General features: G+C 37.7%; 1 protein-coding gene across 2 annotated transcripts in view; it reads right to left on the reverse strand.

Moving 5' to 3' along the window:
- Window positions 1-17,072: 17,072 nt before the first annotated feature.
- TBCK (TBC1 domain containing kinase) overlaps window positions 17,073-22,260 on the reverse strand; it is a 281,985-nt gene continuing 276,797 nt past the window's right edge. For both annotated transcript variants that reach the window (XM_008955359.4, XM_003829981.5), the window contains exon 26: window positions 17,073-22,169. In XM_008955359.4, coding sequence (XP_008953607.4) covers window positions 22,059-22,169 — 111 coding nt within the window. In that variant the 3' untranslated portion in view covers window positions 17,073-22,058. The remainder of the gene's footprint in view (window positions 22,170-22,260) is intronic.

A 22,260-nucleotide genomic window follows, 5' to 3' on the forward strand; every position in this document is an offset into this window, starting at 1 on the left:
CCATCAGAGTAAAATTCCTACTCCTTTAAAAAAATTTCAGTAAGTTTTTGGAAAACAGGTAAAGTTTGGTTACATGAATAAGTTCTTTGGTTGTGATTTCTAAGATTTTGGTGCCTCCATCACCCAAGCAGTATACACCATACCCAACGTGTAGTCTCCTATCCCTTGCCATCCCCTACCCTTTCCCCAAGTTCCCAAAGCCCAATGTATCACTCTTGTTCCTTTGTGTCCTCACAGCTTATCTCCTACATATGAATGAGAACATAGGATGTTTGGTTTTCCATTCCTGAGTTACTTCACTTAGAATAATGGTCTCCACTTCCATTCAGGTTGCTGTGAATGCCATTATTTTGCTCCTTTTTATGGCTAAATAGTATTCCACGGTGTGTATGTGTGTGTGTGTGTGTGTGTGTGTGTGTGTGTATCACATTTTCTTTATCCACTTGTTGATTGATGGGCATTTGGGCTGGTTCCATATTTTTGCAATTGCAAATTATGCTGCTATACATACGCATGTGCAAGTATGTTTTTCATGTAATGACTTATTTTCCTCTGGGTAGATACCCAGTAGTGGGATTGCTGGGTCAAATGGTAGATCTACTTTTAGTTCTTTAAGGAATCTCCACACGGTTTTCCATAGTGGTTGTACTAGTTTACATCCCCATCAACAGTGTAAAAGTATTCCTTTTCACCGCATTCTTGCCAACATATATTTATTTTTATTTTTTATTATAGCCATTCTTGCAGGAGTAAGGTGGTATCGCACTGTGGTTTTGATTTGCATTTCCCTGATCATTAGTGATGTTGAGCATTTTTCCACATGTTTTTTCCACATTTGTGTATCTTCTTTTGAGAATTTTCTGTTTATGTCCTTAGCCCACTTTTTGATGGGATTGTTTTTTTCTTGCTGATTTGTTTGAATTCATTGTCGATTCTGGATATTAGTCTTTTGTCAGATATATAGATTGTGAAGATTTTCTCCCACTCTGTGGGGTGTCTGCTAACTCCGCTGATTATTTATTTTGCTGTGCAGAAACTTTTTAGTTTAATTAGAACCCATCTATTTATCTTTTTATTGCATTTACTTTTGGGTTCTTGGTCATGAAGTCTTTGCCTAAGCCAATGTCTGGAAGGGTTTTTCTGATGTTATTTTCTAGAATTTTTATGGTTCAGGTCTTGGATTTAAGTCTTTGATCCACCTTGAGAGATTTTTGTATAAGGTGAGAGATGAGGATCCAGTGTCATTCTTCAACATGTGGCCAGCCAATTATCCCAGCACCATTTGTTGAATAGGGTGTCCTATCCCCACTTTATGTTTTTTGTTTGCTTTGTCAAAGATTAGTTGACTGTAAATATTTGGCTTTATATCTGAGTTTAGTATTCTGTTTCATAGGTCTATGTGCCTATTTTTATATCAGTACCATGCTGTTTTAGTGACTATGGCCTTATAGTATAGTGTGAAGTCGCGTAATGTGATGCCTCCAGATTTGTTCTTTTTACTTAGCCTTGCTTTGGGTATGTGAGCTCTTTTTTATTTTTTTGGTTCCATATGAATTTTAGGATTGTTTTTGCTAGTTCTGTGAAGAATTATGGCAGTATTTTGATAGAAATTGCATTGAATTTGTAGATTGTTTTGGCAGTATGGTCCTTTTCACAATATTCACTCTACCCATCCATGAGCACGGGATGTGTTTCCATTTGTTTGTGTCATCTGTCATTTCTTTCATCAGTGTTTTGTAGTGTTCCTTTTAGAAGTTTTCCACCTCTTTGGTTAGGTATACTCCTAAATATTTGTTTTTGTTATTGTTGTTGTTGTTGTTGCAGCTATTGTAAAAGGGGTTGAGTTCTTGACTCTATTCTCAGCTTGATTGCTGTTGGTGTATAGCAGAGTGACTGATTTGAGCACATTAATTTTGTATCCAGAAACTTTGCTGAATTCATTTAACAGTGCTAGGGACTTTCTGGATGAGACTTTAGGGTTTTCTAGGTATATGATCATATCATCAGCAAACAGTGACAGTTTGACTTCCTCTTTACTGATTTGGATGCCCTTTATTTCTTTCTCTTGTCTGATTGCTTCGACTAGGACTTTCAGTACTATGTTGAATAGAAGTGGTGAAAGTGGGCATCCTTGTGTTGTTCTAGTTCTCAGGGGAAGTGCTTTCAACTTTTCCCTGTTCGGTATAATATTGGCTGTGGGTTTGTTGTAGATGGCTTTTATTACCTTAAATTATGTCCCTTCAAATTTGTTTTTGCTGAGAGTTTTAATCATAAAGAGATGCTGGATTTTATAAAATGCTTTTTCTGCATCTATTGAGATGATCATTTAATTTTTGTTTTTAATTCTGTTTATGTGATGTATCATGTTTATTGACTTATGCATGTTAAACCATCTCTGCATCCCTGGTATGTAACCCACTTGATCATGGTGGATTATCTTTTCAATATGCTATTGGATTTGGTTTGCTAGTATTTTGTAGAGGATTTTTACATCTATGTTCATCAGGGATATTGGTCCATAGTTTTCTTTTTTTTTTTCTTTTTCTTTTTCTTTTTTTTTGTTATGTCCTTTCCTGGTTTTGGTATTATTAGGGTGTTACTGGCATCACAGAATGATTTAGGCAAGATTCCCTCTTTCTCTATCTTTTAGAATAATTTCAATAGGATTGGTACTAACTCTTCTTTAAATGCCTAATAGAATACAGCTGTGAAACCATCTGTTCCTGGCATTTTTTTCCTGTTGGCAAATTTTAAATTGAAATTTACCATTTCAATCTTCCCACTTGTTACTGGTCTGCTCAGATTCTTTATTTTCCTGGTTTAATCTAGGAGGGTTGTATATTTCTAGGAATTTATCCATCTCCTCTAGGTTTTCTAGTGTATGAGTGTAAAGATTTTCATAGTAGCTGATATGGTTTGGCTGTGTCCCCACTCAAATATCTCTCGAATTCCCACATGTTGTGAGAGGGACCTGGTGGGAGGCAATTGAATCATGGGGGCAGTTCTTTCCTGTGCTGTTCGAGTGAGAGTGAATAAATCTCATGAGATCTGAAGGCTTTATGAGGCAGAGTCTCCCTGCATCTCCCTGCACAAGCACTCTCTTTTCCTGTTTCCATCCATGTAAGATGTGACTTGCTCCTCCTTGCCTTCTACCATGATTGTGAGGCTTCTCCAGCCACATGAAGCCATAAGTCTATTAAACCTTTTTTCTTTTGTAAATTGCCTAGTCTTGGGTATGTCTATTTTTTTTTTTTTTTTTGAGATGAAGTCTCACTCTGTCATCCAGGCTGGAGTGCAGTGGTGTGATCTTGGCTCACTGCAACCTTGGCCTCCCGGATTCAAGTGATTCTCCAGCCTCAGCCTCCCAAGTAGCCAGGGCTACAGATGTATGCCACCATATCTGGCTAATTTTTATATTTTTAATAGAGATGGGGTTTTGCCATGTTGGCCAGGCTGGTCTCCAACTCCTGACCTTAGGTGATCCACCTGCCTTGGCCTACCAAAGTGCTGGGATTACAGGCATGAGCCACCTCACCCAGGCTTGGGTATGTCTTTATCAGCAGCGTTAAAATGAATGAATACAGTAAATTGTTACCAGTATGGTGGGGTGCTGCTAAAAGATACCTGAAAATGTAGAAGTGACTTTGGAAGTGGGTGACAGGCAGAGATTGGAGAAGTTTGGAGAGCTCAGAAAAAAAAAAAAACAAAAAAAAAAAAAACAGAAAAATGTAGGAAAGTTTGGAACTCCCTAGAGACTTGTTGAATGGCTTTGACCAAAATGCTGATAATGATATGGACAGTGAAATCCAGGCTGAGTTGGTCTCAGATAAAGATGGGGAACTTGAGAACTGGAGCAAAGGTGACTTTTGTTATGTTTTAGTAAAGAGACTGGCAGCATCTTGCTCCTGCCCTAGAGATCTGGAACTTTGAACTTGGGAGAGATGACTTATGGTATCTGGTGGAAGAAATTTCTAAGCAGGAAAGTGTTCAAGGGGTGACTTGGGTGCTGTTAAAGGGATTCAGTTTTAAAAGGGAAACAGCATAAAATGGAAAATTTGCAGCCTAAAAGTGTGATAGAAATGAAAATCCCATTTTCTAAGGAGAAATTCAAGCCAGCTGCAGAAATTTGCATAAGTAACAAGGAGCCGAATATTAATCACCAAGACAATGGGGAAAATGTCTCCAGGCCATGTCAAAGACCTTTCCAGCATCCCCTCTAGTAATAGACCCAGAGGTTAAGGAGGAAAAAATGGTCTCATGGCCCAGGCCTAGGGTCCCTCTGCTGTGTGAAGCCTAGAGACTTTGTGCCCTGCATCCCAGCTGCTCAGGCTGTGACTAAAATGGGCCAAGGTACAGCTTGGGCTCTTGCTTCAGAGGGTGGAAGCCCCAAGCCTTGGCAGCTTCTATGTGGTATTGAGCCTGCAGGTGAACAGAAGTCAAGAATTGAGGTTTGGGAACTTCTGTCTAGATTTCAGAGGACGTATGGAAACGCCAATATGCCCAGGCAAAAATTTGCTGCAGGGGTGGGGCCCTCATGGAGAACCTCTGCTAGGGCAATGCAGAAGGGAAATGTGATGTCAGAGCCCCGACACAGAATCCCTACAGGGGCACCCCCTAGTAGAGCTATGAGAAGAGGGCCACTATCCTCCAGACCCCAGAATCATACACCCACCAATAGCTTGCACTGTGCACCTGGAAAAGCCACATACACCCAATGCCAACCTGTGAAAGCAGCCAGGAGGGTAGCTATACCCTGAAAAGCCCCAGGGCTGGAGCTGCCCAGGACCATGGGAACCCACCTTTTGCATCAGCATGACCTGGATGTGAGACATGAAGTCAAAGGAGATCATTTTGGAGCTTTAAGATTTGGCTGCTCTGCTGGATTTTGGAATTGCATGCGTCCTGTAGCCCCTTTGTTTGGGCCAATTTCTCCCAGTTGGAATGGGTGTATTTACCCAATTCCTGTACCCCCATTGTATTTAGGAAGTAACTAGCTTTTGGTTTTACAGGCCCATAGGCAGAAAAGGCTTGCTTTGTTTCAGATAAGACTTTGGACTGTGGACTTCTGAGTTAATACTGAAATGAATTAAGACTTTGGGGGACTGTTGGGAAGCCATGATTGGTTTTGAAATGTGAGGACATGAGATTTGGGAGGAGCCGGAGGTGGAATAATATGATTTGGCTGTGTACCCACTCAAATCTCATCTTGAATTCCCACATGTTATGGGAGGGACCTGGTGGGAGGTAATTGAATCATGGGGGCAGTTCTTTCCCTTGATGTTCTCATGATAGTGAATAAGTCTCATGTGATCTGATGGCTTTTTAAAGCAGAGCTTCCCAGCACAAGCACTCTCTTAGCCTGCTGCCTTCCATGTAAGATGTGACTTATTCTTTTTGTCTTCCACCATGATTGTGAGACTTCCCCAGGCACATGGAAGTGTAAGTCCATTAAACCTCTTTCTTTTGTAAATTGCCCTGTTTTGGGTATGTCTTTATCTGCAGCATGAAAAAGAACAAATACAGTTGCCTTGAATACTCTTTTGTGTTTCTGTGGTATTGGTTGTAATATCTCTCATTTTTTTTCTAATTGAGCTTATTTGGATCTTCTCTCTTCTTGGTTAATCTCACTAATGTTCTATCAATTTTATTTATCTTTTCAAAGAACCAGCTTTTAAAAACTTTCATTTATCTTTTGTATTTTTGTTTCTTTCAATTTCATTTAGTTCTGCTGTGATTTTTGTTACTTCCTTTCTTTTGCTGGATTTGGTTTGGATTGTTCTTGTTTCTCCAGTTCTGTGAGGTGTGATGTTAGATTCTCAGTCTATGCTTTTTTAGACTTTCAAATGTAAGCATTTAATGCTATGGTTTATAGTTGATTTTGAATTTTATTTCATTGTGGTCTGAGAGAGTACTTGATATAATTTCTATTGTCAGTCTGTGCTTTTTCAGACTTTCTAATGTAGGCATTTAATGCTATGAACTTTCCTGTTAGTACCACTTTTGCTGTATCCCAGAGGTTTTGATAGGTTGTGTCATTATTATCATTTAGTTCAAATAATTTTTTAATTTCCATCTTGATTTCATTGTTGATCTAATGATCATTCAAGAGCAGGTTATTTAATTTCCATGTATTTGCATGGTTTTAAGGGTTACTTTGCAGTTGATTTTGAATTTTATTCCATTGTGATCTGAGATAGTACTTGATGTAATTTCTATTTTCTTAAATTTATTGCGTCTTGTGGCTTATTGTATGGTTTATCTTGGAGAATGTTCCATGTGCTGATGAAAAGAATGTATATTCTGCAGTTGTTGGGTAGAATGTTGTATAAATATCTGCTAAGTCCATTTGTTGTAGGGTATACTTTAAGTCCATTGCTTCTTTGTTGACTTTGATTTTTGATGATGTGTCTAGTGCTGTCAGTGGAGTATTAAAGTCCCCTCCCACCTTATAACTGCATTGCCATCTATCTCATTCCGTAGATCTAGTAGTAATTGTTTTATAAATTTGGGAGCTTGAGTGTTAGGTACATATATATTTAGGATTGTGATATTTTCTTGTTAGATCAGTTTTTTTATTATCATATAATGTCCTTCTTTGTCTTTTTAAACTGTTGTGTTGCTTTAAAGTCTGTTTTGTCTGATATAAGAATAGCTACTTCTGCTCATTTTTGGTGTCCATTTGCATGGAATATCTCTTTCTACCCCTTTAAATTATTTTGGTGTATTTCGAGGTTTCACTTCAAGATTTACAGCTCCTTTTAGCAGTTCTTGTAATGCTGGCTTGGTAGTGGCAAATTCTCCCAGCACTTTTTTTGTCTGGAAAAAAATGTATCTTTCCTTCATTTATGAAGTGTAGTTTTGCTGGATACAAAATTCTTGGCTGATAATTGTTTCATTTAAGGAGGCTAAAAATAAAACCTCAATCTCTTCTGGCCTGTAGGGTTTCTGCTGAGAAATCTGCCATTAATCTGATAGGTTTTCCTTTATAGATTACCTGATGCTTTTCCTTCACAGATCTTAAGATTCTATTCTTTATCTTGACTTTAGATAACCTGATGACTATGTGCCTAGGCAATGATCTCTTTGCAATGAATTTCCCAGTTGTTCTTTGAGCTTCTTGTATTTGGAAGTCTAGATCTCTAGCAAGGCTGAAAAAGCTTTCCTTAATTTTTCCCTTAAATGTGTTTTCCAAACTTTTAGATTTCTCTTCTTCCTTGGGACCACCAATTATTTTTAGGCTTGGATGTTTAACATAGTCCCAAACTTCTTGGAGGTTTTGTTCATTCTTTAAAATTCTTTTTTCTTTGTCTTTGATGGATTGAGTTAATTAGAAAGCCTTGTCTTTGAGGTCTGAAGTTCTTTCTTCTGCCTATTTGATTCTATTGCTGAGACTTTCCAGTACATTTTGAATTTCTCTAAGTGTACCCTTGATTTCCAGAAGTTGTGATTGCTTATTATTTATGCTACCCATTTCACTGAAGAATTTTCTTTCATATAGCCTGTGTTTTTGATTTCTTTAAGTTGGACTTCACCTTTCTCTGGTGGCTCCTTGATTAGCTTAATAATCGACCTTCTGAATCTTTTTTCTGGCAATTCAGATATTTCATCTTGGTTTGGATCCATTGCTGTTAAGCTGGTGTGATCTTTTGAGGGTGTTAAAGAAACTTGTTTTGTCATATTACCAGAATTGTTTTTCTGGTTCCTTCTCATCTGGGTAGACTATGTCAGAGGGAAAATCTGGGATTCAAGCGCTGCTGTTCAGATTCTTTTGTTCCACAAGGTGCTCTCTTGATGTGGTGTTTTCCCCCTTCCCCTAAAAATGGGGCTTCCTGAGAGCCGAACTGTAGTGATTGTTTTGCTCTTATGTCTAGCCACCCAGTGGAGCTACCAGACACTGGGCTGGTTTTGAAGAGTGTCTGCAAAGAGTCCTGTGATGTGATCCGTCTTCAGGTCTTGCAGCTGTAGATACCAGCACCTGCTCTGGTGGAGGTCTTAGGGGAGTGAAGTGGATTCTGTGAGGTTCCTTAGTTGTGTTTTTGTTTAGTGCACTGGTTTTGTGTTGGTTGGCCTCCAGTCAGGAGTTGGCACCTTCAAGAGCACATCAGCTGCAGTCCTATGGGGAGGATGCAAGCTTGCTCTAGAGATACCTGGTTAAATATTCAGGTTTCTCAGACATTGGGCAGGGCCATAGAACTCCCAACAGATTATGACTTTTGTTTTTTGGATACTAGGGTGGGTAGAGAAAGACCACCAGGTGGAGGCAGGGATTGGCGTGTCTGAGCTCCAACTCTCCTTGGGCAGAACTTGCTGCAGCTGCTGTGGTGGATAGGGATGTGGTTCCCAGGCCAATGGAATTATATTCCCAGGGGGATTATGGCTGCCTCTGCTGAGTCATACAGGTCACCAGGGAAGTGGGAAAGCCAGCAGTCCCAGGCCTCACCCCTCTCCCATGCAGCCCACAGTCCTAAAGTCCAGACTCACTCCCACAGTACCCCTGGCAACAGCACTGAGTCTATTTCCAGGCAGCTGGTGACCAGGGCTGAGAATTTGCCCAGACCATGAGCTTCCTCATTGAAAACGCAAGACGACTCACAGTTTTTGGGCATTTCAGGGAGCCTGCAGTAGTGATCCAGTTCCTTCAAAAGACTGGTGAATTTTCTTAGCATTTCCTGGTATGTTCTGTAGTACTTCCTGGAGCAAAAGTTCAAGATGTGAGTCTCCACATGCTGCTCTGTCCATCTGAGCTGGAGCTGCAAGCTAGTTCTGACTCTTACCCACCATCTTAATCCAATTCCTACTCCATATTAGGTTTCAGCAAAAGGGTCTCGCCAACCACCCCCAGCAAACCCAGGCATGCTTTCTGCATTCTTGCTGCACTTTGACTCACCTTCTGTGGCTGTTCTTGAGTTCCTCAAAGACATTGCTGGCATCTTCTCCATTTTCCTTGCATTTCCTAGCCCATCCCTGGCATGTAGATACCATGAATAAAGGAATTTACCTCTATTAGCCAAGAAATGCATCTCACTTGCCAATTTCACCATGCTTGCATTTCAATGGCAGAGAATTTAGAAGCACTTCAGCATAGGAAGGCAGTGTCTTGTTAAAAATATTAGCTACACCTTTTACTGAGTCATTCCTCTGTGCCAGGCATTCTGCTAAGTGCTTTACAAATATTATCATGTTTATCTTCATTATAACTATGTAAAGCAGACATAATTATTAAACCCAGTTTACAGATATGGAAACTGAGGCTCAGCAAGGTTAAATTAAATGATCCAGGTCACACAACCAGGAAGGGAAAAGCCAAAGTTCCCATCTAATTACAGCACACTCTCTTCTACTACACATGGGATTAGAACAACCTATTGGGGCAAAATATGCAGTCTCTCCTCTTCCAATCATAACAAATGGATTTAAATATATCAAAAAGTATTCTTAGGGAAGCAATGTTCCTATATGATCAAAAAGTTGTCGGTGCTTTTTCTTAAAAAATGAATATGGTAAGGAAACACAATTAACCTGCTGAATTTGAACTCCAATTTTATTTAGACTGAGTGTAATAAGAGGCATGCTTAAGGTAGTTTTAAAAATTTAAAGTCCCAATAAAAATCTTACTCTGAGAAATTGTTTTTTTGTTGTTGTTGTTTATTCAATTAGGTTACTTCTAGAACAGAAACAGTGCTATGCTGTTGTGAAGTAAAAAATCTCTTCTTTTTTACTTGAGCCCATGAATTCTTAGTTAAAATACCTAACTTATTGCTCATATCAATAATTAAGCAGCAGAGGAAAGATTTATCATGGTACTTTTGTGCTCAGCGATGCCAGAATTATGTACTAATCCTTGTGTCAAGATAAAATTCCCTGCTGAGATGCCCAGGAAGACATGCCGTCACCACCTGCAACAGCATTAACTCACTGTGCTTTTAGGAAATTGATACATGTTAAGGACAAAAGTCATTTTTAGACAGAGCAAGAGAACATTTGGCAACAGGCAGAAGCTAAAAGGGAATTTCAACTTGTGGCTCCATACAACTGACTCAAATAGGATATTTGAACATAAAGAAGTCAGGACTAGTTGGCAGCTTATCACGACAGAATTGCATAGCTCCTCACAGTTGTAAACTATTTTTGTAAAAGTTCAGTGGAGTAGCAGCAGCAGCAGCAGCAGCTGGTTACTGCAGTGTCTTTCTTCCATCAGGCAAATAACTGATGGCTCTCAGGATGCCTGGCAAATAACCCTGGCAGAAAGGTGCCATTTTCCCCAAATTCAGCAAAGAATTGTACTAAATTCTACAGTGCCCAGCTCATTGCCATTAGCACTCCCAGCCCTCATTTTTGCATTAGCTTCTGAAAGGAAAGGCCCTCTTTCCTTCCTGTCTGGTTCTTCCTCATGATTACTGCAATCCTTAGCACTTTTTGTGGTTTGACTGGTTAATTCCCATGTAATGGGTGGAAAAAGACCTGAAGCATGGAAAAGTTACAAGATTAACTGTGTTTGTAGGGTGAACCAATACTAAGGTGAAAATCTCCTTTAGTAGGTTAATAATAAAAAGCATAAAAATAGCTACCTCCATTTTTATGTGCTCTAGTTGCTACATACTGTTGCCTTATAACCATTTTCTTCTTTATTCCTCATACCAAGTCTGCAAAGCAGGCTTTAATCGAGCTCATTTAACAGATTAAAAAGACAAAACAAAACAAAAACTGAGGCTGAAGGAGACAGCAACTTGCCCAAGGTCACATATTCAGTAAGTGGCAAAGTGTCTGAGTCCAAAGCATAAAAGTTCCCTATCTTGTGAAGTGATATTCCATTAAGGACAGCCTTGGTTCACAAGGCGGTCCCAGGTTTAGCTTTGGCTAAGCACACAGTACATTGGTAGCCTGTGTCACACAGTTATGTTATTGTTCTCTTTTCTAATCCCCTGTATGTGCCAACCCTTATAACAGGGACAATGTGCTATTTCTTTAAGCATCCATTGCATATCCTAGGGTGCAGACATGTATCTGGTACTTAATCATTGTTGATTGATGCTTTTTATATTGGAAACAGTGTTTCTCTTCCTTCAATAAATAAACACTCATTAAGGCCCACTTTTGTGCTGACAGTGTAGTACTTTCTATGGGAAATAGTAAAATGAAGATTCTACCCATCTTGCCCTCAAAGAAATCTAGAAAATGGGAAGCATCATGTATGTAGGGAAGAGGAACCTTGCTCACACTTTTCCTCTTCCCCTTCCTTGCATCTCCCCACAAAAAGAGGCAGTTATAATCTGATTGGTCTGGTTCCAGAACATTTTTTTGGCCACACTTACTGATGGGCGGTGTTACTATTTAACTTTTAAGAATTTCTGTCTTTCCTCTCTTCCAGTGCATGTGGTACAATTTGTAAATTGAACTAAGGTCTCTTTAGTTACCTGGCCATCTTTTTGTGATGTTTTTATCTTTTTATCCACATACTTAAAGCTTACTGGGCTTTTTAGTTCTCATACTATGTGATAAACTAGAAAATGAGATCCAAGATTTAGATTCTGGCTTGATGCAGACATCTGCATTATGGAGGCCTTGAGCATAAGCTGTGGGTTTTAATCCAGGGTTATGAAAGCTCTAAATTGGGGAGAAGTGGTCACTAGCCCAGCCATAAGTTGGTATTTTGTTTTCCACTTGCTGTTTTGTTTTGTTTTCCACTTGCTGTTATCCCTGATGTGTAAATTTCACTTGGGAACTTGGTGGAGAAGAGGATGACTGGCAAGGATTTTTAGGTCCCTGGCCTTAATGCCATAAAATACCACTAAAACTCTACTACCTGACCTAACCCAGTAGCTACATCACAGAGACAGGACAAAGTGTTATAATCGAGGCTCAATCCACATGCTATAGGACTCCAGGAAAGCTCACTATCAACTTGAGGGCATTGGGCGAATGTATGTACTTTTTAGGTTTCTTTTCTCAATACTGGTTCAAACAATGGACTTGTTATGTAAAGAACACTGAGAGCTAAGCAATTCATGTAATAGGCTTGAGTGACAGCATGTCATCAGCATTCGAAAAGAGACTGATAGACAATTTGGCTAACAAGGCCAACAACTCTGGTATCTGCAGTGGGAAGACTTATCTATGTAAAATTCAACATCCACGGCTCTCATTTATTAATGTCCTATTAGTCATAGTCCTTAAGGCCTATTACATTCAAATAACTTCTTGGGTACCTGTTAGAGAATGTGATAAACTATGTAGTTTTGTACCCTGTAACAAGTCGAGACATATAATAGCTTTTTAAAAACTCAGGGTCACATTCAATAACACTTTAAACTTATACTCCAAACACCAGTACTTCACTACTACACTGATTCTTATTACTATATTTGTGTTTTAATGTGATCCTACCCCTTTAAAATGAATCCCACTCTCTCTTTATAATGATTTCTGTGTGTGTAATCAATTTGCTTCTCCCCTCTGTGAGGAGAAATGGCTGTGGATCTCGCACAGATGCTACTGAGTAGAATGACCTTCAGCATGCAGAGATAAACAAGAGCTGCTTTTCATCTCCCAACCATTGATTTTCTGCAAGTCAAACCACAAAACTGCTTTGAAGTCCAGGAGATAGGTGCAAGGGAAGAGGGAGATAAAACTGAAGGGAAGGGTGGATTTGAAACAAAGTTATCTCTGCCATCTAGGTGTAGATAGTTATTGGCAAAACTGAACCTGCCAGGTTGCATTGAGAGAATTTAGATTATTGTAAAAAGTGTGTTTTAAATTGGTAAAACTGGGTTTGGAAAGGGTGGCATATAAAACAAAGAGAAGTCTGAAAGGATCTTGCATAAAATTTATAAACTTAGCAGAAATAATTGCTTTAAATAGAATTAAACAATATCAGGTGTGCAGTGTATAATCTTAATACTGCTTGTGAAGTCTTCCATTTTGTTTATGTTGCATAATAGGAAAGGTATATGGATTGTAAGAGTAATTATTTGTTGTGTCAATGTTCTCTAAAAACTACACAATAGATCAAGAGTTTGGCTTGATAGTTTTACAGAACAGTTATGACTTTTATAAAAATTATACACATATTTGAATAATAGTTTTCCATTGACAAAATACTTTTCTATGAGCTTCAACATAAACCTAGGAGACAGGCTGGATAAATGCTATTACCTCTTTTATATATGAGGAACCAGAGCCTGAGCGAACCCATGTGAACTGCCCAGAGAGACTGAAAAAAACAGTGGAGGGGCCAGTACTAGAGAATCCAAGTTCTCTGATAATTGATCTCCTTTTCTTCCTGTAGGCTCCCTGTAATTTGAGGTTTAAGGGAGAGGAAAACTTGAACCCTCCCTTCCCCCTCTTCTTCCTGAAACGTGTTGTTTTTGTCAGGGTGGTCTTTTTCAATGTACTCTTAACATGATAGTGTTGGGATCTTAGAACATATTTCTTATTCTTAAGATGTCTGGAGGTTAAATGCTGACACTGAAAATCTGGAGACCCTGCTTTGAAGACAGTCATTACTTTGACCACTGTGGAGGTTTGAGCTTCCTGAATAGTGCTGCATAAAGTAGGATTTACCACAATTCTGGGGGGCTTAAGGAAACTTAGTGTTGTGAAATGAAAGATCCTTGAGAAAGTTTAACCATGAACACTAAACAAATGCCAGCCAACCTGAAACCTCAGCTCACAGTTCTTCCTCATTCCAGCCTTCCAGGATCTGGGTAAACAAAAAAATACGCGTGCCATTTGAGGGGAAAGCTGTCATGGAGGAGCTGAGGTTTCACCTGCCCTTGAAATGGCTGAAGCACTCATGTGCTCTCAAGGAGCAATACAATTATCATGACCTGGACCAACAAGTATCTGGTAGAGGTATATGTGTGGGATGACAACCTTTGGAATCGTCAGTAGGTCCCTTTCACAATTTTCTGTTTTCATTTGGTTATTTTTATACAACTAATTTGTATCAGATATTTAATTTAGTATTTTGTTCAGATCCTAAAAATCATCATTTAGTTTTAGCTGGTAAGTAATAAAGTACACATCCAATAATACACTCACATAAAATTTCAGTCAGGCTTTATAATAAATGCCTAACAGCTTTTTAAAAGTGGTTCAGTTAACGTCCCGGGCAGGACAAGCTAATTAAAAGGGTTAAGTAATTGCAACAATTAATTTCCTTATTAATTAATTTTTTTTGCAATAATAGAATTTTGCTGACAATAATTAACTTTAATATTAATTTTGATATTGCTTCACTTAATCAAACAGGGCAATTTAAAATTCATTTCAGAATGACATAGAGTTAGTGATTTACAGGGCAATTAATATAGTCAGCCTCTGCCTGAGCTATTATCATTTTATGGGATGGTTTCTTTACAAATATGTAACATCTTGCTTTATGTAAGTTATATAAGTTACCACTGAAATTTTAAATAGTTATATTGCTGCATAGGGTTCATGTTAAAATAACATGTCACTTAAATGAGTGTTAAGATTTAATCTATTAAAATCATCTCCTTTTTATTATTTCATTCACTTTAACGTACATACACATGTGACTTACAAGTAAACGTATTTTGGGATATGGGCTTAAATGCCTCATCAGCACATTTCGTGTCCAGTGTGTTTTATAAAATATTAGTAAAGCATCAGTCATGATAGAGGCTTCAATCTATTTTCATTTTTTAAAATAATTATGAATATCTGTAGGTATGTTTACTTTTGAAATATGAACTAGTCTAGTCCTCTATTACCTGGGATGCTGTTAGACTTAATCTGTTTGGATTCATGTTAGTTAATTTTTTAAAAAGGGGGGATATTTTAAAGTTTCTTCATTACCAGGAAAACACTCTTCTCATGCTTCTTTTTAGGTACCAAATCATGGCAGAAATCAAAATGACTATCTGACAGTTGTTAATATGAAAAAAATCCTGTTACAAACTAAACATAGATAAACCATTATTTAGGAGGATTGTATAGTCATTGAGTTGTCGTAGCCCAAAGTAGGGTTAAAAACTTTTTAATACCTATTACCTCTATCAGAGTAATTTGAGAAACAACTCTAACCTCCTACCTCTGAGTCATTATTTGTGATATATATATTTTTTGCTACAGAGGTAAATGGATAAATCCCTGGAAATGGCTTCTGCCTGTTTATGCCAGTTGCTCAGGGTAGGTCTTCATCAGAAGGCATCTCAGGAAGGCCTCTCCAGAGCACAGTCATACTAGGACAGTGTGGGATGGGAGCAGATCCCGAGATCTTTGAAAACTAGGAAACAAGCTCAGAGTAGGGAGTTAAAATGGTCACACTAGGCATTACATTTAGATAGATGTTTTATCCTGTCATCTTATACTGCCATATGTAATTAATGACAATATAATATGTCCAGAGATTTAAAAAAATCCTCATTTATGTAAATCCTGCTTATTCAACAATAATATGATTCCCTTCTTGGTTGCACATCACTTTGCAAACTACCGTCTCTGCCATCTGGCCTCAATCCAATAGCTCTATTTCTCACATGCCTTTCAAATCCTTAATGACCTTATATGGAGTCTGTGGCTATGAACGCATGGTATATGGAATTATCAATGATCTTAAAGATAATTTTAGAAAATATACGCTATCTGGCAAATAATAAACTATCAGGATAGTTTACCTCAAAGCATAAAACTATATTTTAAAGTTAGCAAGTGACTTAAATGACCTCTATTTCTTCTGTGATTAATAGATCCAGAAACTAGCTATCCCCCACTCCCCCACCTTGACTTTCCACACGACTGGGAAACTGATAGGAGGACTTTTCTTATTCTTCAAGCCTGGTCCCTGGCTAAGACATAGAAAACAAAGGTTAAAAGCCAACTTTGATCCTGTATATCAAGGATTGTACTGTAGACAGAGACAATGTGTTTCTCTACCAGAGATGTTTTCCTGAGGAAGGTTGCCTTGAAGGTGAAAGGTAACTTAAAACATAGCAAAAGTTCCTGAAAATAGTGATTCTTCCCTCAGAGTAGAATGCTCAAATGCAGTCTTTTTTTTAAAGTGTGGAGGGTGAGGAGGTGAGAGTGCCATCCTCTAAGGGCTGATATTAAGTGGCATTTCCAAGTAATAGAGTCAGTAGTCAGTTTAATTGACACTTTCACTGCTTCATTTTTGTACCCCACACATTATATAATACAGTGACTGACTCAAAGTTGGTCTGCAATAAATATGTAATGAATTGAAACTGGTGCCCTTTACTTTCTTTATCTGTATATGATGAGCAGAAAAATAGGCAAAGAATCAGAAAAGCAGAATTGCAATTTTGAATCTGCCTTTTACTAGCTATGTGATCTTTGCAAAATCTTTTCACTTTTCTTATTGTTTTGAACAATGACATTTGGATTGAATAATCTTTAACATTCCTTTTACTTTCATAATCTACAGAAAATATAATGACCCTAGGATGATTGAATCAATGATGCACTAGTAACTGTTATTGACTGGCTCTCAAAAATAAATAAAAAGTTTTAAAAAGAGCCTGATTTGGAATATTTGCCTATTTCTATGGTGCAAATACCCCTGATGTGGCTGATTATAAGCTACTAACCTGAGATCACTGACCACGGAGTTGAGAAGAGATGAGAACATTCAGCTCTTTCAAGCTATGAGGAGCCAGTTCCAGAGCAATACAGGACTTAGAATAATAAATCATTCTACTCTATAGGACTGAAAATATGCTAATACAATTGAGAAAAAATTAATAACAGAATAAGAATGGGTTTCCAGGTTAATGAGAAAATTAAGTCTCCTTTGCAAGGATTATCTTAGGTTTTAATGCTAGTGATCACACTAGTATAGTCTTTTAAAAAATGGTAGGCCATGTACTGTTTCTTAAGTCACATCTATATATAATGAGAGTAAAAGTTGAATCTTTTAGCGTGGCAGGAAGCAATATTTAGAATCTGATCTAATGCTTTAAATGCATTTGTTATAGCTCCAAGATTAGTCATAGGCCAAGACAGAACAGTGTTTTAACCCCCACCACCCAGGGGATTAATATCTAGAAATGTTGGCAATACAGTGCTTTGGTACCAATTAGAACAGAACAGTATTTAGAACTGTTTATTAGGACAGATCAGTATTATTAGAATAGAACAGTATTATTGAAATGCTGCAGACAATGCAAACTAATAATAGGTCCTCTGAAAGGAATGAGAAAGGATATTAAAGAATAACAACTTAAAAGGAGACATTAGGCCTGAAAGTCACCGTAGAAGCTATACATATCACAATCTATCTATAGAACACTGAATATGCCAAGATCCAAGTTTAGTTTTCATGTTACAAGCACCTATCATAAGGCATTAACAGGAAAACTACTCAGAAAAGATATAAATACATGTGACTTTATAAAATATGGCTAACTTTTAAAATAGGTATTTACAACGTGTACTGTTTCTAATATTGTATGAGATGAAACTGGATTACAAAACCTAAAGGTTGTGTGTGAGCAATTACACACCCTGTTAAATGTCAAGTGTCAGTTAAAGTTTGAAACTCTTCACCATTAGTCTTCAATAAAATTGAAGTTGGTAGCTGTGAAGAGGGTTTGGTCTTGACATTGAACATCCAAACTAAAATTGATCATAAATATTACCATTTTGCTTCCAATTTGATTTAATCAACATTTATCAAGAAAAATGCATTATTTGGTTAATAACAGCTATATTTTGGGTCAGCATGTATAACAATGGGATTACTAGTTACAACTGATAGAATGAAATATCTGCCAACCCTTTCTATATAGTCAAGGCAGCAGTCTTCTCTCCTTGTAGTGGATTTTATTAAATAAGACTACTGCATAAGATTTTTTTTTTTTTTTTTTTGAGACGGAGTCTCGCTCTGTCGCCCAGGCTGGAGTGCAGTGGAGCGATCTCGGCTCACTGCAAGCTCTGCCTCCTGGGTTCACGCCATTCTCCTGCCTCAGCCTCCCGAGTAGCTGGGACTACAGGCGCCCACCACCACGCCTGGCTAATTTTTTGTATTTTTAGTAGAGATGGGGTTTCACCGTGTTAGCCAGGATGGTCTCGATCTCCTGACCTTGTGATCTGCCCGCCTCGGCCTCCCAAAGTGAATAAGATTCTTTTGAGGTGCTATAGAATCCTTTTGATACTAATTCCCAAAGGAATATTTTTTGGTAACTATTTGGAGGAGGAAAACACAGGAATCGAACAAAAATCTGGCACCACTGTGTCCTCTAAAAGTTTTATATAATTCATTGTTTTCCTTTTAAAGTGCACTAAAGCCTGTTCTAAATCAGGAACTTACCCCAGACTTTCCACTGAACAACTTTGTCTATAACAGATTTTTCTTCCTTCATCAAGAATAACCAGGTCAATGACAATCTCCTCTGTAGCTTCCCTAATTTGGCGGGAAGTTATGTCTTGTCATTTCATGGAGCGGAGTTCCTTGAGACTGTCACTTCATAAAGAGGTCTTAATTAGAACTCCCACCCAGAAGATCCAAAGCTATGTCTTCTATTCCTATATGTATTCCAAAACCTGAGTTCTTAGGGCTTATATTGATACTGGGTATCCCACGGGCCTAAAAGCTGTGCCTTTCAGGTCATTTTCATTTCTGACATCAAAAAAATTCTTTCTTTCAAACTTGGTTAAGCATTAGTTATTTTTAATATGCTCTTTGAATCTAACATTTCTGTATTTTGAAAAGAGGATGCAACTAGATTAAATTACCTTATTTTGGAAGTTATCTGCTCCAACTTCTAGAATTATCAGATTTTAGAGCTGGACGGGACTTTAGAGATCCTTTTTTCACTCCATGAATTGAGATTTCAATTTATTTCTATACTATCAGGTACCAGATAAGTTTGGCAGTTGAAAAAAATTACCACAGGTTATTTTTATTTTTCTCCCTTCAAATAGATTCTAAAATTGATAGATTCAATTTTATATTAATTGAGCATATCCAATGTGGTGGGTTGCTGAAGGTAGCAAGAGGTATAAATTATAGCTCCTGATCTTAAGCAGCTCATATTTTAATAGGGGACTAAATGTAAATAAACAATTGCAAAATGATGTAATAAATCTATTATTAGTAAATTATGAATGGAATGCTTTAGTAGATTTGAGGCTCTTAGTGCAGCATGGGGAAGCCAGAGAAGACTGGAGGAGGTACACTGTTGTTGCTAGATTATCAAGAGTTAATAAGTGTGTTTATGAATGTGAGTGTGTGTGTGTGTGTATGTATATCTGTGTGGGCTGGTGGTGGTACTTATGGCATTCCAGGTAAAGCCAGAAACAGTGCTGATAGTCATCGTGTAGGAATCAATAATATATTAAAAAGGAACTCAAATAAATCCTGGGTTATATACGTTTAATCTAACAAATAGTTGTTGAGGTCAACTGTTCGTATCATCCACCATGAAATAACATGCCCTGTGTATAAACATGGCAGTGATAGTGTGCTCTTTCTTACTTTACTGTTAAGAATATTAAATATTATAATTTTCATGTTTAAAAAACTTCAATTTCTTGGAATAAGCCTAAATGTGTCAAATTTTAAGAAAGATCAAATGCAAAATCATGACAGAGGGTTGCTACTATTATCTTCTTACATAGCTCTCTTCACAAGGTCTTCATCCTCTCCTACTACCTACCACCTTATTCAACTCAAATCACTGCCCCTTCATCCCTCTCTTCTCTGCTTTCTCAGTAAGGCAGAGTTAAGACTCAGAATGATCATCAATGGTGCATTCTGATTATGAACTCAGGTAAGTCATCAAAGACTGAAGGAAAAGAATAGTAATTGCCAGGACAGGAGGATTTAATATTTCTCTGAAGAGGGTAGACAATGGCCCAAAAACAATGTTAGTGAAATCTTGGTATATATTTGTTCTCATTAATTCTCACATTTTTTTCCTTGTAAACTAGGTAAGGATCACAAATGATATAACTATGGATTATATTAGTGTCTTAGAAATACATAGTAGGTATTCAAAACATATTTGGTGAATGACCAAATAAATTGAATAAAACAAACAAAACAGGATGGGTCCTGGGACAACTGGATACTCATATGCAAGAATGAACCTGGACCCCTCACTCCATATACAAAAATTTATCAAAGACCTTAGGAGGGGTTAATGTGGAATACCTGCTGATCAGGTAGACAATTGCATACAATGAAAGTATTCTGGATAATACTGATTGCACAACTTTGTGAATACACTAAAAACTACTGAATTGTACATTTTAAAAGGATGAATTTTATGGTTAAGTATATCTCAATTTAAAAAGTACATGCAAAGAAAAAATAAAATAAAGTAAACAATAGCAGCAACAACAAAACCATGGCCCAGAAAGCTGAATTGAGGCTCTTATTGAAATGTTCTGCCTAGGCAGTCTTAACATTGGAGTGGAATATAAGTTATAGATGAATGAACACTTTTTAGTTAAAACAAAATTGAAGATAATTAAAGGATATGCTATATTTCATATATATGAGGCATTTTTTTTTCAGATTTCTGAAATGGGAATGTATCTTTCTTTTTTTTTTTTTTGAGATGGAGTCTCACCCTGTTGCCCAGGCTGGGGTACAGTGGCCCTATCATGGCTCATTGCAACCTCTGCCTCTCAGGTTCAAGTGATTCTCCTGCCTCAGCCTCCTGAGTAGCTGGGACCGCAGACGTGTGCCACTACGACCAGCTAATTTTTATATTTTTAGTAGAGACAAAGTTTCCCCATGTTGGCCAGGCTGGTCTCAAACTCCTGACCTCGGCCTCCCAGGGAATGTGTCTTTTAATTGACAAAGTGTCACAATTCATTTGGCTTCATTTTTTCTTTGTGGTACCTAAAATTGTGAGATGTCTTAGATTTAATGAAATATAATACTCATTTTAAAAACAATGTGGCAGAGGCAGAGGTTGTTAGCTGTACCTCAATATGTACTCTCTTCTTCCCACACAGTAATAAGAATGTTTTTAGCTGGGGAAATGATCAACCATCCAAAGACTCTATTTCCAGTTTTCCTTAAAGCTAGGTGTGGCCATGCACCCAAGTTCTGGCCAATGATATGTAAGCAGAGGTAGTGTGCGCAACTTCTGGTTTATGACCTTAAAGGGAAGGAGTGTGCTTCGCTTCTTTTCCTTTCTTTTCTTCTTTCCTCCCTCCTTATTTTGTTCCTTCTTTTCTCTTCATCCCCTCCCTCCTTCTCTCATTCTCTTCCTTCTAGATAGCAGATGTGATGGTAGAAGCTGAGGAGCCATTTTCATCCATGAGATGGATGCCACATATTGAGGTTTGTAAAGCAATGAGAGAAGGTAATGAGTTCTTAATGATCAGGAAACCAGTAGACTAGCCCTGGACTGACTGTACAGACTTTCATGTGATAAAGAAACTAGAAAATTTGTTTAAGCCATTCGTCTTTGCTACAGGAACTGACCAAATATTCTATCAAATATAAATGGTTTCTAAATTTCATTTTTCTGGGAGTAAGTATTACCACTTTCTGCAATGGGATAAACTCCACTTCCTATACACACACACACACACACACACACACACACACACACACACACACCCCTTGTTTGGGTGAAATGAGTTACTAAATGTAGCATTTATTTATAAGGAATGCATTGTGAATAGTTTCTCAGTTTTCATTATGGAAGGATGATGATTTCAGCCCACATTCAGTGTATGTTTCTAAATAATACAATCGACAGGACTGTCTGTTCAGTACAATGGAGGACAGCTTTTTCAGGGCAAATGGGATTTCTTGCTAATGCTAAATCTGTCTTGTCAGCTGAATTTCTTGGGCTTTATGTGGCAGTGTGGTAAAAATATATGATCAGATTTCACTGTTAAGAAAATTCTTTCAGCAATACATGTAAAGTCAAGTTTCTTGCATGGATAACTGAAAATGTGGGTTATGAGATTTTAAAAAATGTCTCGTGACAAACTTTACGGAAATGCAACAATCTGGACATCTAGTTTTGTCTGAGAGTGGCGTGGATATGAAGAACTGTGCTGTTGGTGCTGATGCCACACTGAGTTTTGGCAGTCACACTCTTGGTTCTTCATATTTGAGGAGATGGGATGGTGAGGAGGCCTGTTGGCTTTATTTTATTAATGCCACCATCTAGAATACAGATTCTTGGATATTTCATCTTCACAAGGTGAGCTGCAAACTGGAAAAAAAAAGAGGCAAAATTTTTAGAGGATATACAGAAGACATCTCCAACCTCATGTTTTTTCTCAGAATTTGAAAGACAAAATTAA

This window comes from Pan paniscus, chromosome 3 (assembly GCF_029289425.2).
Source record: "Pan paniscus chromosome 3, NHGRI_mPanPan1-v2.0_pri, whole genome shotgun sequence".
Lineage (NCBI taxonomy): Eukaryota > Metazoa > Chordata > Mammalia > Primates > Hominidae > Pan > Pan paniscus.